The 17,094-nt window shown below is 44.8% G+C and overlaps 1 protein-coding gene and 1 pseudogene across 1 annotated transcript; one reads left to right on the top strand and one right to left on the bottom strand.

Annotated features, from left to right (window-relative positions):
* Nucleotides 1–211: 211 nt before the first annotated feature.
* Nucleotides 212–972, bottom strand: LOC123189791 (putative germin-like protein 2-1; annotated as a pseudogene).
* A 7,500-nt stretch (nt 973–8,472) lies between these two features.
* LOC123189790 (transcription factor MYB17) lies at nt 8,473–10,199 on the top strand. The gene is made up of 3 exons (XM_044602285.1): nt 8,473–8,766; nt 8,892–9,021; nt 9,250–10,199. Exons 1-3 carry the CDS (start codon nt 8,631–8,633, stop codon nt 9,836–9,838), a joined length of 855 nt encoding a protein of 284 aa, XP_044458220.1. The 5' UTR covers nt 8,473–8,630; the 3' UTR covers nt 9,839–10,199.
* Nucleotides 10,200–17,094: the final 6,895 nt, after the last annotated feature.

The following is a 17,094-nucleotide window of genomic DNA, read 5'->3' as shown; positions in this document are numbered from 1 at the left end:
ATGGCCACAAACTCCCCTTTATAATATTTTTAAGATAGTGGAGAGTAGCAAAATGATAATCATTAAGACAATTGAGTACATAATTGCTTTTCTTCCACAAAAGCTTGATTAACATAAATCATACAATGGAAATACATTATAAGGAAACACACAAACATGATCTTTAATCAAACGACAAATGAGTCAAATAAACATATCACCGGATGTGTGTCTAGAATTGAGCTTGGATATGCTCAACAATCTTCTTGTCCACCTGAAAGGCTTTGGCAACGATATCATCTGAGATGGAGGGCTTGGATGCAAACACCGCATTGGCTATGGTGATCACTCCAGGGTTCTTGCTGCTCAGCGCTGCAATGGCTATAGCTTCTTTGGTTCCACAGTTGTATTGAAAGTGAATTAGCCCTTGCGGAAACACAAAAACATCCCCTTTGTTAAGAACTTTTGAGAATAACTTATTGTCGGGGTTTGACGTGACGAAACCAACATAGAGCGAGCCTTCCACCACCGTCAAAATCTCGGATGCACGGGGTGGATGTGGGGTGGGTTTTGACCATATTGAGCATAATCAACCCGAGCCAAGGAGATGCCCAAAGTGTTGAGCCCAGCAATATGCGCCACATTAACCGCCGTCACAGCGGAGCCTTGCTTGTTGCTCGCGTTCCCGGCCATGTGAAGGCCCGAGAAGTGAAAGTCTTCTACCACGGCAGTCTTCGGGTCCTTGCATGCAAATCCATTGACAAAAACTGCACGTACATATACAAGATTATAAAGAGTTAACAACTATGCATTGGCACCGATAATTAACACAAACGTTTCACCACACAAGTATCGCATGCGTTGCATGTGTGGTTACATACCTTGGGATGTCCTGTCAGCGACACAGAAATCCTGGAGCTGGCTCGGGTCCGAGGCACGGGCACGGGAAAACGACAGAGCCAGAAGGGCAAGGAGGAAGAACTTTGCCGCCATTTGAACGCGAGCGAGCGCTGATTCTCACTGAATCGGGTGTGCTTAATCTCTAGGGAAAGTGCTAGTGATTGTGCTGCTGCTGCTGCACGGTGATGCCTCGAAGGGTTGGAGGAGGCTCTTATATATAGCGATTGGAGAAAAGGAGGATCGAAGAGCATTTGTATTTGTTGTGTCGGGGAGCATGTGTGTATGAAGGAACTGTTCTTCACTAGTTCCCAAGTGAGCAACGAGGAAGCAGTCTAAAACGTGTTCCTAGCAGGCCTGCCTGCGACGGCAAACTAATCGATTGATTAGTTCTTTTCATTTGTACTTAGAGAGATATGCATGATTTGATCAAGTCACGTTCGTGTTTCTGTTGTCGTAGCTCTATCGTCCGAGGCCATGCTGCCATCAACCTTAGGCTTAAACACGTTATTTAAGTGCTCGGTTTCGCTAACTGGCAAACACCACTCTGCGATCTGGTACTCTCTCTCTCTCTCTCTCTCTCTCTCCCTCTCTCTCTCTCTCTAAGGAGTAGTAAAAAAATAAGAAAGAGGTTCAATCTTAACCTGAATTCCATGCACCCAAACGGCGCCAGTCTTTCCGCCCCCAACCCATACAAAACGGCGAGTGGAGCGTTCCCCGAGCAAGCTCCTCCAGGCTCCAGCTGCGGTGAAAAGACAAGAGCTTCCTGTTCATTTACTACCCCACGCGTGACATCCGCCGAGGACGGGACGGGCTGCATCGCCGATCTCGCGGGTCACGAAGCCGGTGCACGGCGACCGACGACGACGGAGCCAGCCCCGCCGATGCCGACGGGACAAAACGGAGACGAGACGCGGAGGGTCTCATCACGGGGCTCGTAGCCCAAAACAAAAGCCTCCACCGATCCCGTCCCTGCCCGTCGCCCCGTTCAATCACGATTCACGCCGGCCAAATGCTCGCCGTCCTGGCCACTCCACCGCAGACGCATTTATGAGCACTCCGCGTCTGCCTCTGCGACGCTCGATCGCCCCCACACTCCCAGTCCCAGCGCAGGACCTCTGCCCTGCCCTTGCCAGTGTGTTTTTTGGAGCACCCCTCGTCGCAGCCTGCGCCAAAATCCGAGCCGGCCGCGCCCGTGTGGCAGAGGACCGACTAGTGCGAGAGCAGCAGCGGCCACCCTCATTTATGGCGGCCACCCTCCGGTGTCGTCGGGCCTGGCCTTGCCTTCCTCCTCCCGTCCCGGCCAGGCTTGGCTTACGTGTTCTCATCAACCACCGGTCCTGCCCATCACTGGCGCTGTTGCCTGCGTCGTTGGCGCGGACTGTGCATGATCGCCAGGAGCGGCGACGTAACCGGGCTCGGCCATCCGAGCCGCATCCGGGGTCACTGTTCGTTCCCATCAGAGTGCGAGACACATCTCCCTCTCTTGTTCGGTGAACACTGCGTTTGACCCGCCCCGGCCCGCCCTTTCCTGTCTCAAGAAGGAAGGAAAAATGGTGGACAGGTCAAACGGGATGTTGAAAGGAACTGTGCCGTTCTTTCACGAGAGGTGTTTCGGTTTGCTGCATTTGATCTGCATCATGGTCTGCTGCAGAGACGATTGCAGGGATGTCTTTGGGTAGGTTCAGAGAGTTCCTTAACTGTCGAGGTCTTGTTTGGGCAGTTGGGACAAAGGGGTAAAGAACATGAACCCTGCATGATTTACTTTGGGCTATAACACTGGATTTTTTTGCCACAAGAACTTCCGATCTATTCATCATCTGTCAAAATAATACAAAGAACATCAAAAGTAAAAATTACAGCCAGATCCGTAGACCACCTAGAGACGACTACAAGCACTGGAGCGAGCCGGCGGCATTGCCACCGTCATTGCCCCTCTTCCACCGGAGCCGGGCAAACCTTATTGTAGTAGACAGTTGGAAAGTTGTCGTGCTAAGGCCCAATAAGACCAATGCACCAAAACAACAACTGTCACCAATAAAGAAACACATAGATCAAAAGAATCCAACCTGAGGAGATATGAACACAGACGAATGAAGACCGAATCCAATTGGATCCATCGAAAACAAATGTCGACCGAATTCCGTGAAATTCGACGGAGACAAACCTCCACGCGCCATCCGATGGTGCTAGATGCATTGTTAGAACAAGGGCTAGGCAGGAGAATCTTATTCTAACTTCAGGGAGTCATCGTCGTCGTCTTGTCTTCCTGACAGAAGACCTAAACAAACTCAAAAGAACACTGGAAAAATGAACCAGAAGCCCCCCCATCGGCAAGGGTTGGGATCCACCGCACCTCTATTGTAGGGCCGTAGGAGACAAGACAGATCGGTGGTGGCGCTGGCAGGAGAGGGGGAAACCCTAGATGAGTAGCTCGTGTGGGGGTTGAGCTGAAAGAACGTCTCATAATTATTTTTTCTAATGGTATAACAGAGGATCTCATAACAAAACCAATGGTTGGATGTACGGGAAGAGTAAATTGTGGCTAGAAAATGGATTGCCTAAGATGCTCCAACGCGTGATGTCCATGCAAAATTTAAGGGTGTTTGGACATTCGAAGAGCTCGCGGCAAAAGAGACAAATTCAAATGCAAATAGTGTTGTTTTCAAAAGTTTCTCAGACATCTGAAAATTGTCTTTTTTCCCACGAGCTCCTTCAATGTCCAAACTTCCCCAAATTTCACACAAGCACCACACCCTTGAGCAGCTTGCACCACAAGTAATTTTGATTTTGATTTTTTATGTTTTCTACTATTTAAAATGATTTTACTGCTCATATCCGGGCTCATCTGAGCATTTTCTATTTAAAACGATTTTACTGTTCACCCCTGGCTCATCTGACCCCGGGTTCAGAATAGCTGCATCCGTCACTCTTGCACTTTTTTTATCCGAGACTGGCTTGGAACAAGTTGTGTGAAAACATAATTTGGGCAAGTCGATTTTCTCTCATAATTAACTTGCACCAATTGGGGTTAGTCGGTTTTTTCTCTTCTGGATCAAATTGATGGACGCGATGGTTGCTCTCCATCGATACACGACAGGTATGAGCATATTGCATGGTTGTGAATCGACCGGCCCTTCATAGCCAATGCGTAGTATTCAAAGTGTTTTGGTGTTTGCATCCAACCACGTACAGGCCTCGCGAGCAGTGGCAGAGCTATGTTGGGGGCAGGGGGGGGGGGCGCTGCCCCAGCCTTTGACCAATTTCTGAAGAATCTTTTGTAAGGAGACTTAGATTAAAACATTTTTAGCATTTGACCCCCTCAGACACTGATGATTTGTGTTATGTTGGGGGCAGGGGGGGGGGCGCTGCCCCAGCCTTTGACCAATTTCTGAAGAATCTTTTGTAAGGAGACTTAGATTAGAACATTTTTAGCATTTGAACCCCTCAGACACTGATGATTTGTGTTTCGCCCTCTCAGAGTTTTTCGGCTAGCTCCGCCACTGCTCGCAAGTGCATCCATACAGCATAGTCACATTGAGTTTGACTATTTCGCTGCTTGGCTAAATAAATAGTCGTCCCTTAGCCCATAACATGCATCAAGTAGCACCCACGTACGTGTGCACTTGCATGACATGTTCTTTGGATCATTTACTTATTTAAGAGCAACATTCAATCCTTTGCAACCACAAAACAGAAACCCAGAAGACATATAGGCTTGGTCTAAACATAACATAAACTGATCTGATACATCATAAGACAAAGACAAAAACAAAAACAAATGAACAAAAAAACAATAAAGAAAAACAAAAAAAATGTAGTTTTCTAAGAAATGATGAATTTGGAATTTCTGCCAGTCACTATTTTTCTTTGACCAAGGGGCACATGTACGTACTAGCCTGCCTCGCCAGAGAGCACAAGCTAGCTAGTTATAGCAGTACACACAAGTGTTGAACTTCATAAATATATCTTATGTGTAAGTTTTGCTCGATAGATCCACTAAAGCTTAATTACGATACGAGGTATGTGTACATATATGAAGACATGAAGTTGGTGTTTATTTAATCTTCGCATGAGGATAATGAGTAAAGGTGTAGGCATTCATGTAGTTTTTATATGAAGAAAATAAAAAAAATAAAAACAATGAAGTTTCTAACCAAGAATCAATTAGTGACATTGGTATTACCCTTTAGGAAACAATTTGAAATGAACAATGAAAAAATATGCTCACAGTTAGGCATAAATTGCATTGTTTTTAATATGCAAGAATAAATTTCTAAAAAGGAAGTTTCCTAAAATGAAAAGAATAAGTGGCACCCTTAAAGAAAAAATAAAATAAAATGAAACAACAACATAAACAAAGTAATGAGGTTTTCTAAGGAAGAATGAGTTAGTGGCATTGGTATTACCGTTTAAGCAGAAAGAAAATGAAAACACTAAAACAAATAATGACAAAATTTGTACACAATTTACACACAAATTGGCTTTTTTGGTAATACGCAAGAATAAGCATATAATAGTGGAATTTTTTCCAAAAAAGAATTTTCCTAAGTACACATTAATTAGTGGCAAAATTGGCATTACCCTTATGGAAGAAAGAAAATGAAAGAAAAACTAAAACTAAATCAAAAAATAAAGTTTTCTAAGGAAGAATGAATTAGTGGCATTGTTATTACCCTTTAAGGAAAAAGAAAATAGAAAAATAAATAAATAAATAACAAAGTAATGAAGTTTCTAAGAGAAATGAATTAGTGGCTTTGGCATTACCCTTTAAGAAAAACAAAATAAAAAATAACAAAATTTACATATAAATTGCACATTTTATAACATGCAAGAATAAACTAATAACAGTCGGATTTTTACAAAAAGAAGAAGTTTCCTAAGAAGAAATGAACTAGTGGCATTGGTTGCCATTAAATAATAAAGACACTGAAATAAAAACTAAATCAAAAACATAATAATGAAGTTTTCTAAGAAAAAATGGATTAGTGTTTTGTTATTACAATTTAAGAAGAAATAAATGAAATAAAAATATCAAATTAGTGAAGTTTCGAGAAAAGAATGAATTAGTGGCATTTGTAATACACTTTAGGTCAAAAGAAAAGGAAATAAGAAAAACATAATGACAAAATTTGCACACAATTTACACAGAAATTGTGCTTTTATATAATATGCAAAAATAAGCATATACTGTAGTTTTCTTTTAAAAGGAGGATTCTTAAGAATGAATGAGTTAGTGACATTGGTATTACCCTTAAATAAGAAAGAAACTGAAATAAAACTAAATCAAAATCAAATAATGAAGTTTTCTAAGAAATACTCCCTCCTTTCCGGTTTATAAGGCTCAATTCAAAAATCTCACCAACCAAGATAGATGATGAGTGGTGGAATATTTTTTGTAGTTTGCAAAAGCTTCCAATTAATGCTTTTGTTTTCCTCAAAAAATTATGTTTACGAATGCATTAATTGCAATGCATGCATGCATAAAATGCATGCATTGGTCAGTTTTCTCTTAATACTTGCATGCAATGATTTAATGCACCTTGAAGTCTGAACATGTGATGGGGAATAATCAAATTGAGCCTTATAAAATGGAAAAACTAAAATTTTGAGATACTACCTCCGTTTCGTTTATAAGTCCTATGCGTATACCTAGGTTGCCAATTTTATCACCTTAATATAAACTATATAACACAAAAATTATAAGGTTTGAAAATAGAGCATCTGAAGTTTATATTGGTATATTTTTTATAATATATGACTTGTATTAAGTTGGTCAAATTAACGACCTAGGGGTACGCGCACGCCCTGTAACTGAGAGAGAGGTAGTAAGCCCTATAAACCGGAAATGAGAGAGTAATAAATTAGTGGCTTTGACATTACCCTTATAGAACAAAGAAAATGGAATAAAAACTACAAGAAAATAGAATTAATGAAGTTTTATAAGGAAGAATGAATTAGTGGCATTGTTACGATCCTTTAAGAAGATTTTTTTTATAAAAAAACAAACAATGGCAATTTTTGTGCACAATAAACAAAAAAGTGAGCTTTTTTAAAATATGCAAGAATATGATAGTGGAATTTTCACGAAAAAGAATTTCCTAAGAAGGAACGAACTAGTTACATTTCTATTACCCTTAAAGAAGAAATAAAATAAATAATAACTAGACTAAATTAAAATAAAAATATGGAAAAACGAATTACTTATATTGGTACTAACCTTTAAGAAGAAAGAAAATAAAATATAAACTAAACCAAAATCAGAATAATGGGGCTTTCTATGGAAGAATGAATTGGTTGTATTGTATTACCTTTTAAGAAAACAAAAATTTAAATAATAAAACAAATAATGAAAGTTTTTGCAGACAATATACAGAAAAATGTGTTTTTCAAAATATGTAAGAATAAGCATATAATTGTGGAATTTTTGAAGAAAAAATTGTAAGAAGAAATGAATTATTGGAATTCATACTAACCTTAAAGAAGAAATAGAATAAGTTAATTATCAATTTTTATAAGGAAAAATGAATTGGTGGCATTGGTATTAATCTTAAGAAGAAGGATAATTTAAAAAGAAAGTAAATAAAACTTGTACACAACTTAGCTTTATAGATCATATAATAGTGTAATTTTCGCACAGGTTGCGTAGTATTTGTGTGTATACATTTACACTTACCCAACATCCCAAAAGTACCTGCTATATGAAACAAGAACTAACTAATAAAAAAAAAGGAGAAACGCATAAAAACAAAAAAGAGAGAGGGGAGGGCTGGGCTGTATAGATAACGGGCTGTAGCCCATGAGCAAATCGACTGACCAAAATATGTGGTCAGTCAAAAAAAAAAGTCAAAAAAAGTATTTTTACTGGTTAGTCTATTCCTGCCCTGGTATTAGTATTTTTTTCTTTTTATTTAAAAAACTATTTTCACTAAATACGGAGCCAAAGTCAATTTTCAGGCTAAATTTATTCTATCGACCTAGTAGCATCTTGAAAAAACGGAGGGCGACTATGAATGATGCCACGCGAGCAAGAAACCCAAGCCTGACATGCCCACCATACTACATTAGGATATGACACATGGGCAAGACGTGTCAGCGCGGCACATTTCTGAAATTACAGGTCGCGAGTTGATTCCTGGGCAAGACGTGTCACTCGCGATCAAAGCGGAGTGATCGCGAGTTGATTCTTTCTTTCTTTCTTTCTTTCTGATGACTATAGATCGCGAGTTGATTTTTACCACTCCACTCCACTCCTACTACACAGGTCGTCCAGTTGAGAACGCGCACTGCACTGCACTGCCCTCTGCTGCAGTGGCGCAGTTGTAGCACGTCGTGCAACAGCAGACAACGGGTCGTCCCCTACCCAAGGCATTGAATTCCCCCTGGCCCTCTCGTGCGTGTACTTGCAAGAAAGAACGCAGCGCATCATGCGTCTTCAATGCGGCGCCCTCCCTCTGCCCGTCAGCTCCACCACTTATTATCGACGCCCCTTTCCCCCCCACTCTCGTTGTTCGCAGCAGCAGGTGAAAATCCGGGGCATTTATGACCCTCCGGCACCCCCCCCCCCCGGCCTATAAATCCGCCCCCGCATTGATTGCCCACGTCCCGTCTTGCTGCTCTCCCTGTCTGTGTCGCCAACCGCCCAGGCTCACTCTCGCTGCCTGCCACTTCTCCTACTCCGGTGGTGGATACGTCGAGGATCTGGTCGGCGGTGAGCGTGTACATTTCGTCGGTGCTGGTGGTGCGCCGGCGCCATGGGGAGGACGCCCTGCTGCGAGAGCAGGCAGGGGCTGAAGAAAGGGCCCTGGACGCCGGAGGAGGACAAGCTCCTCGTCGACTACGTCCAGGCCAACGCCCCCGGCAACTGGCGCATGCTCCCCAAGCTCGCCGGTACGTGCCGGCCAACAGCCATCCCCATGCATGCATCGCTCTTAGTTTTCTCCCTCCTTTGAAATCGTGTAGCGAAGCGAAGGCATGATTTCCTTGGGCGATTTTGCTGAGGCGCGTGCTTGCAGGGCTGAACCGGTGCGGCAAGAGCTGCCGGCTGCGGTGGACGAACTACCTCCGGCCGGACATCAAGCGCGGGCCCTTCACCGCCGAGGAGCACAAGTCCATCCTCCAGCTCCACGCCATCGTCGGCAACAAGTCAGTGCTCCTCCTACTCCTACTACCATTAACACATTTCGTGCTACTACAGTATAGTACGTACGTACGTACGTGCGTATCTTTGCACGTACTGGATGAGGATGCTGATTGAATGATCGACGAACGATGCCATTTATTAAGCCATCTGCGTCTCGCTGACCATGTGCATCCAAAGCCGACGCTCTGACGCCGTTCTATCGTGGTGCTCGATCTTCTCTTCTCAACCAGGTGGTCCATGATCGCGGCGCAGCTGCCCGGCCGGACGGACAACGAGATCAAGAACTACTGGAACACCAACCTCAAGAAGCAGCTCCGCCAGGCGGCGCTCGTCGGCGAGCAGCACCCCGCCCTGGCCAGCCCGGGCGCGTCTGTCGGCGCCGGCTGCCTCGCCGCGCGTCACACGGCCCAGTGGGAGACCGCCCGCCTCGAGGCCGAGGCGCGCCTCTCCATGCTCTCCACCTCCGCCGCGACCACCAGCGTGACCGCCTCCTCCTCCTCCTCCACCGCCGCGGCCGGGGGCGAGCACGGGGCCGACGCGCCGTCCGACGTCTTCCTGCGCCTCTGGAACTCCGAGGTCGGGGACACATTCCGCCGCAAGTCGGCGGGCTCGGCGCCGCGCGAAGGGTCGGCGCAGCCAGCAGCGGCACCGTTGCCCCCGCCCGGGGACGACTCGTCGGCAGCGTCCAACGTGACGACGGCCGTGACGGCGGAGGAGTACCAGGTGTTCCTGGACATGGCGGCCGAGGAGCTGGGCCTGTTCCACGGCGGGTTCTCGCTGTACCCGCAGGCGGACGGCCTGTTCGCCGAGTTCCAGTGAGGCTAAGCTAGAGGTTTGTTTGTAGCTCGCCTAGCTAGCAAAGCTAGGGGTTTCGTAGCTAGCTAACGTAACGTACGAAGCGCGCTATGCATGCGTCCGCGTACGTACATACGTGTGTGTGTGGTGCACATGACTGTGCATGTCCCATGTCGTGTGTTGCCGTGGCGTGTGTACGTATATGTACCGTGCAGTGTAGCAAATGTGCGCGTCAGTGTGTACGACTGTACGTGGGTGATGGCAGGGTTCTCTAGGGCAAGTGTTTTTTATTTGACTGCTCTAGCTAGCTGTAGAAGTCTAGGACAGGACACGGCAGGACGTCTGCCGATGCTTGCCGTAGACTTCTCGAGCCCTCTTTGGTTTATTGTGTTCGTGTACGTTTGCTTACTTTTCAAGTGGTGTTAAATCTGCAAGGGTACAACTGCGAAGGCGACAACACAGCACGCCCAGCTTCGACAACATTTCTCAACACCCGCCACGATCCAAGCAAGTACACACCCTACCATACCGTGGGTGTACATAATCCATACACGGTCCCTGAAAAAAGTTGCACCGTCCGATCTTCGTCCAACAGTTGAAAATAGGTCTGGCGCTGTTCATCTTCAGTCTCCAGCTTCTTCATCACGTAGCCGTTGGCCTCCACCCCACCGGCGGCTATCGCCACCCCGCCCTCCCACCACGGCCGTACTAGTCATCGTCCTGGCCATCCCTCTAAGCACCGCATCAGCGATGAACAACTCCGGCCATCCCCTGCACCCCACTCGTAAGATAGATAATGGGTCCGTTAAAATAGATCATTGGGCTGCTGCTTCCTCCTAAAAGGATTCTTCTTCTCCGGTGAGGTCTGACACGCCCCAAAAAAGTGGCTGACGCATGCAAAAAATTCAGCCACATGAGGAATAGCAAAACCAATAAATCTATAGGTCGTCATATGTGATGCCCGTGTCTCTACTTAGAGCATCTTCAACCCAAACCCCACTCTCCCAGTACACCCGGCGGACAATGTTCGGACCAAAATACGCCATTCAACCAAGTCCTATAATGTCAGAGTCATCAAACATTCGTCCTTGTCCGGCCTCTTCCATTTGACAAATTAAGATGAACAACAATTTAACCACTCATTTAAATAGTTACCAACAAAAGCACGTGATGTTCATCGAGTTTTATACGTCCATCGATCTAAAAAACCCAGTTTAGTTGTCAGTTCCAAAGACCTCAAGTTTCAGCCTCCTTTTCATCATCGTTTTGAGTAAAAGTGTTTGTGCATGCTAGCATGGAACTCTTTCTCGCATTGAGATTCAAGTTCGCTGCCTTCACGAATAGCATCTTTCATGCCTCGGCTTCGGCCTTGATAGCAATCTTTGTCTTCTCGAGTTTGAACATGTTATTTTGCATGTCCATGAACATGTCGAACCTCTCCGCCTTTGTGTCCTTCTTTGCTTCCTTCCTTTTTACCACGATGATCTTGAACTTCTCCATCATCTTGGCCGCCATCCCTTCCCGCTTCTCTTTCCCCACCTCCCACTTTCTCCCACGGTTCATAGGCACATGGGTGTCCGGAGCATGCCCTTCTTTTGTTGGATCACCACCTTTATCTTCATTGACCACGGCGGTCTTTAGGGAGTTGGAAATGGTGTCAAGCCACTTGCTTTGCACGTTCAACTTCGTCCAACAATGCCAAAATACAAAGTGCTTCTTCTCTGTCGTCTTGTGCTACAATGTGCACGCTCGTGTGGGCTATCAAAGGAAGAAAAGGACATGGTCAACAAGTTACAACATTGAGTAAATCAATCAAATGACCAACACATAGAGAAACAAGCTAAATATTACGAGCTCGAGGAATGACGCGCCACTTGGACAGTGGGTTTGCACTTGTTTGTATGAGACGCAAAGCTTGTTAGCGGCCTCTTGAATTATGTACCATCGATGGGCTAGTGAGTTCATATAGTGATTATGGATCATGCCCTTGTCTTCCTTTGCTAGCTAGCTCGTGGTTCCCCTCTTCTTCTTTGGGACAGCGCCCATGGCCAGTGGCCGTCCGGCTCAAAGTCCGCCTCCTTGGTGTATCACTATGACTCTTGCTCCGGCCGTGAATCATCGGCTTGCTTGTCTTCGTAGCCGCTTCCATCATGGATGATGTTCATCATTGACTCATTGTTTGCCGCCACCACGCGCGCTTTATTGAGGCATTCCGGCAAACAGTGAATGTGCATCATCAGACGAGCAGCTCCACAGTAGGAATCCATGACCAGACAAGGATCAGCGAGTCCATAAAGGCATAGTCGCTGATGAGGCCGTCGATGAACGAAGATCGATGGACGAAGGTGAAGGAGGATGCAGACTGTTGCAGAGATTGTTGTCGTTGGTGGAAGCATCAAGTCAGACCACGACGGCTAGGACGCGATGAAGAAAGAAGAAGCATGGCCTCTAACATAAACTTATATCCCAGCTAGAATTTATGATAGAGGCCCCGGATATATTGAAAGTAGCGGTCAAAATGTATCAGTGGACTTTGTTAAAAATTTAAATCTTAAGTTGAACGTTGATGATGGGGTTGCAGATGAAATCATTAGTAGGAGAAAAGGCTGACACCAACGGTCCTTCGACTTGCCGGGTGACTTCTTGCTGAGGGTAGGAAGTTGGTGCTTGGCAGTCTACTAGTTAGTTTTGTTTCGGTAGAGGAGGAGTGATTGTTTTATAAGAAAACAGTAATAAGTGTTGCTTTACTTTTGTAAGGCTATTCTTTATGATGGTGTTTCACAAATCTAAGGCACGGTTAGGCTTAGAATACTCATGTTAGGAGTAGCATGGTTAGTAACATGCATGCCACATAGACAAAAATAAAAAGATAATGTCGCAAGTAATTAAAGAGAAGACAAACAAGTGGAGTAACTTACTATGTTACCATCAGATATCACTTCCAAATGAAAAATGATTGTACAAAGTAATAAATAAATGTCTATGTTATCACACATACAACACTACCCACTGTGAAAGTGGTAATAAGATATGCACATTACCAGTCTAAGTTACTCACCATCATGACCATCGTGCCTAATAGTGTTGAGATTGTTTTGTTGCCCTGTCATGGAGGTGGTTGTGATAAGTTTTACTCTGTCGGAACCGGTTAGTGACACAACATGCTTTCAATTAAATTGTTTTTGAAAAGAAGACCATTTTGGTATATCTCGAGCAACTAGAAATAATTATATCAAAATCGATGCTAAAACTACCCAGTATTGTGATTGAGGATCCTATATGTACAAAAGAAGAGAAAAATTGCTTATTAGGCAATAACTATAGTCTGACCAATTGTCACTCCTGCTGACAAGAGCAATGGATTTTCTCCGATTGGTATAGGTACCACTACCAGCAGTGAAACCTTTCCTGATAGGGCACCCATCCATGTATAAGTCTTCGTATGGCTCGCTATCCAGGATAAATGTTGGACAGCCTACCGCCTGGCCGTCGAGGTCTTCCCCGTGAGGTTGTTTGTGCCATGTATGATCAGCCCCCCAAGGACTTCCAACACTTGCTAGTTGGATGCTCCTTTCCCTGCCACGTATGGCACGAGGTGCTGTCTTGGTGCCGCTTCACGTCCAATTTGCTGGCGCCCGCTATGATCTTCGCCGAGTGATGGGCCACCTCATGGTCGCCCCCCCCCCCCCACCCACCCACCACACACACACACCGGCACAACGTAAGGGACTCTCCTCCATCATCATCCTCACTGCTTGCTGGCTATGGAAACACCACAAATGGGTGCATCTTCGATGGACAGTGATCCTCGTAGAACATTGGACGACAGTAAAATAAAGATTTGTGTGTCGGTTTGACGGTCAAACAACAGGTTATTCTTTTTTGGTGGTTTTTCCTAACGGTCACCTTCATGAAAACTGTCTAGGGTCCGGTTACTACAAAGCGTTAAAGTGATGTGGTGAGGCAAGTATTTGCACCATTGGGAGATTACGTAGTCGGTGGAAACGTCTTCATCCACTGAACGAACATCGTTGAAAAGTCTAAAATAAATCCAGAAGAATAATACTTCCTCCATTCCACAATGTAGTGCTTTCTCTATCCCCGTGCTTCAACTTTGACCGTAAATTTAACTATCAAGACCGATTGCGGCGGGAGCAAAAATTATATCAGTGAATTCGTATTCGAAAGAAGTTTTTAATTATGTAACCTTTTCTCCCGCCGCAGTCAGTCTCGTACGTTAAATTTATGGTCAAAGTTCGACCTCGGGAAGCGCGGGCGCACTATATTTTGGAATGGAGGGAGTAGCACCAGTGCCAAGTTTAGGATTTAAACCCTCATTGCTCCAATTCCACCATAAAGAACCTAGAGGGTGCTTGGATCCAAGGGACTATTAAAAATAGTCTCTTTTAGAGGCTAAAGTTTCAAGCACCCCTGACTAAAAAGAGACTAGGACTAGTCTTGAGGCTAAAATTTTTTAGTCATAGAAAACCTATTAAAATATGTATTAGTCCTCTCTCTCATCATTTAATGTCTCTCCTTTAACACATGCGAGTTCTGGATTGAAGGGTTTGGAGGATAATAAATGCTCAATAACTTGATTTTAGTCTCTTTAGTATTTGAATTCAAGCATGGGTGAGGCTAACAAGTTTTAGTCCCACTACTTTTAGTCATGGGACTAAAACGTATCCAAGCACCCTCCTAATCATCTTAACTAAGCTCATTCAACGAGAATTGTTTTACTATAGTCAAGAAAAAAGTTTGATGATCCGTCAAGATTATTGTACTATTCCCAGTCGGTCAACCAGCATAAAGGTTCCTTGATGTTTTACTGTGGGTGCCTCGAGATGATCTAGGCCATTCCCTCGCTTTACTTTGCATAGTCGCACGATCTAATAGTCGGTTGCTGCAGCGTGTCGTAGCTGCCGGCAAGCACAAGAGCCGATGAGTCGTTGCGTGCATGCATGCATGCATGGGTAGGTCCCGGTCCGCCGTCCAAGCGGTGGCGCCCATTGCAAGCACACCGAGTCACCGAGAACGACAAGCATACCATGATACGTACGATGCGTATGGCGCGGGCTTGGACCATGTACAAGATCCGGTCTGTTCATGTCGGTGACCACACTTGCATGGTTTCTCCCGTCCGTCCGTCGATCGCTACGACGACCAGACGCCGTTGCTTAAACTAGTTGCACGATGGTTTCCGAATTTTACCGCCGCGGTCGCACGTTCATTAGGCCTAGTGACCAGAGCAAAATTCGTAGTTACCCCCCGTTCCCTTTTGCAAACAGATTATATGTAGTACGTGTTCGATGGGCAAAAGGATAATATAATAACCGTATGAGCAAACATGATCTCTTCAAAAAAAAAAGTAAGTAATTTGGGCGGTGCATGTACTGGTCCAGTGTTGCACCCATATGCCCACCTATATGCACGCACGACGTGGAGCTGTCCGATGATTAAGGATCTATGCCGTGGGGGCTGTTTTGCTCTTTTTACGGCTATCGGCCAAACCGTGTGTTGCGGAAATGCAAAGTTGTCGCTGTACTTTTGCTTCCAAGGAGTGTTGTAGTACTCCCTCCGTCTCATAATATAAAAGTGTTTTCGACACTACTCAAACATCAATTATCTCTTTTGTCGACGTTGGCTGTTTTGTCAACACCAGTATTTTTCAGTCACTTTTGACCGTTAAATTAGAGATAATTATTTTTTTAAACAAGGAAAATACTACTATTAGAGAGCAACGTACTCCTATATTTCTTCAGCACGCACTAAGCCTGGTTGTAATGAAAAGTATCATATAGTAGTATCATGCATATGATACTAGTGTATGATACTACTTCCCTAATCTAGTATTATATTTATTGTCATGCATGACACAAAGTAGCATAACATTTATTATGATACGGTATCTTGATATGATACTCCATCATCTCTTTCTTTATTTAATGCTATATCACCTCATTAAAATTGCTTAATTGACATGCATGATACTAGCTATAATACTACTATTATGACCAGCCTAAAGCTCGAGATCAACCACACCAAGGACAAAGTTTTCACTCCTAAATGCACTGGGCCGTGGATAGGCGGGACCTGCACAACGAGGAGACCTACATTTATTGCCCGTCGACTGACACAAAGGGAAACTTTTCATTGCCAGTCTCAGCCTGCGTGGCTTCATCATCGTTGCTGCGCTACTCGACCATCCTCTAGGCCTAATCATGCCCTCACTCACACATCTTAAATGCCATGTCAGGCCAGTAGTTGCCTGAGTCACCTAAGACTGTTCCTCTGAGTTCACAGAAAATGTTACACTGTTCAGTACGTACGTCATACTATTTTCCAAAATATTTTAAATTTCCGGCTTCTTCAAAGTATGTGAATAAGTTTACAGAAAAATTTACTAATACCCACAACACAAAATACATAGAGTATAAAAAATACTTTAAGATGAGTCTAATAAAAATAATTTGGAATCATAGATGTTGATATATTTTGTTATTATAGACTAGAGTAAATCCTAAAAAGGTTCGCTCGGGTGAGGACAAGGGATGGGGACAGGGAGCAAGAACAACGGGAGGTGTGTCTCCGGCAGATTTGCTCGGATCTCGTCGTTGTTCGTCTACGTTCTGTGTGTCTTCGAGTTGGATCGTTCTGATCTATGTTATTCTTCATCTGCGGTGACGACTTCCCGCTGTTCCTACGGGGCCTTAGCACGACGACTTCCCGATTGTCTACTACAATAAGTTGTGCTCGACTCCGGCGATGGAGGGGCGATGATGGCGGCGCGCCTTCGGCTCGCTTCAGTGCTCGTAGTCGTCGCTGGGTGGTCTACGGGTCTGGATGTAATTTTTTTATTATTTCTGGTATTCGTTGTACTGCCATGATTGAAGATGAATAGATTGGAAATTTTCTCGCAAAAAAGGGAGGGGTGTCGAGCCGCCGGGGCCCGGGGCAGTCGTGGAGGCGGGAGGCGGGGCATCCAGTGGTGAGGGAGAGGCGCGAGGCGGAGAGCCAGTGGTGGAGACGGCGGCGGAGGGGGGCGGCGGAGGCCACTTCATTCAACGGGGCACAGTGACGGCCTGACAACTACGCCGGCCCATTAGTGTGGTTATTCGCTCTGCTTCCCTAAAAAATTCGCTCTGCTCCGTTTTTCTTCGGTTTTATTTGTTTTCTCACCAGATTTCCTTCCTTTTTTTTCTTCATTTTACTTGGTTTTCTTTATTTTCTCATCGTTTTTTAATTTTTCATTCTTCACTTTATTTTGTTTTTTGTACTTT

The sequence above is a fragment of the Triticum aestivum genome, chromosome 2A (genome assembly GCF_018294505.1).
Source record: "Triticum aestivum cultivar Chinese Spring chromosome 2A, IWGSC CS RefSeq v2.1, whole genome shotgun sequence".
NCBI classification, from domain to species: domain Eukaryota; kingdom Viridiplantae; phylum Streptophyta; class Magnoliopsida; order Poales; family Poaceae; genus Triticum; species Triticum aestivum.
This window is presented reverse-complemented; position numbering and strand designations above follow the sequence as displayed.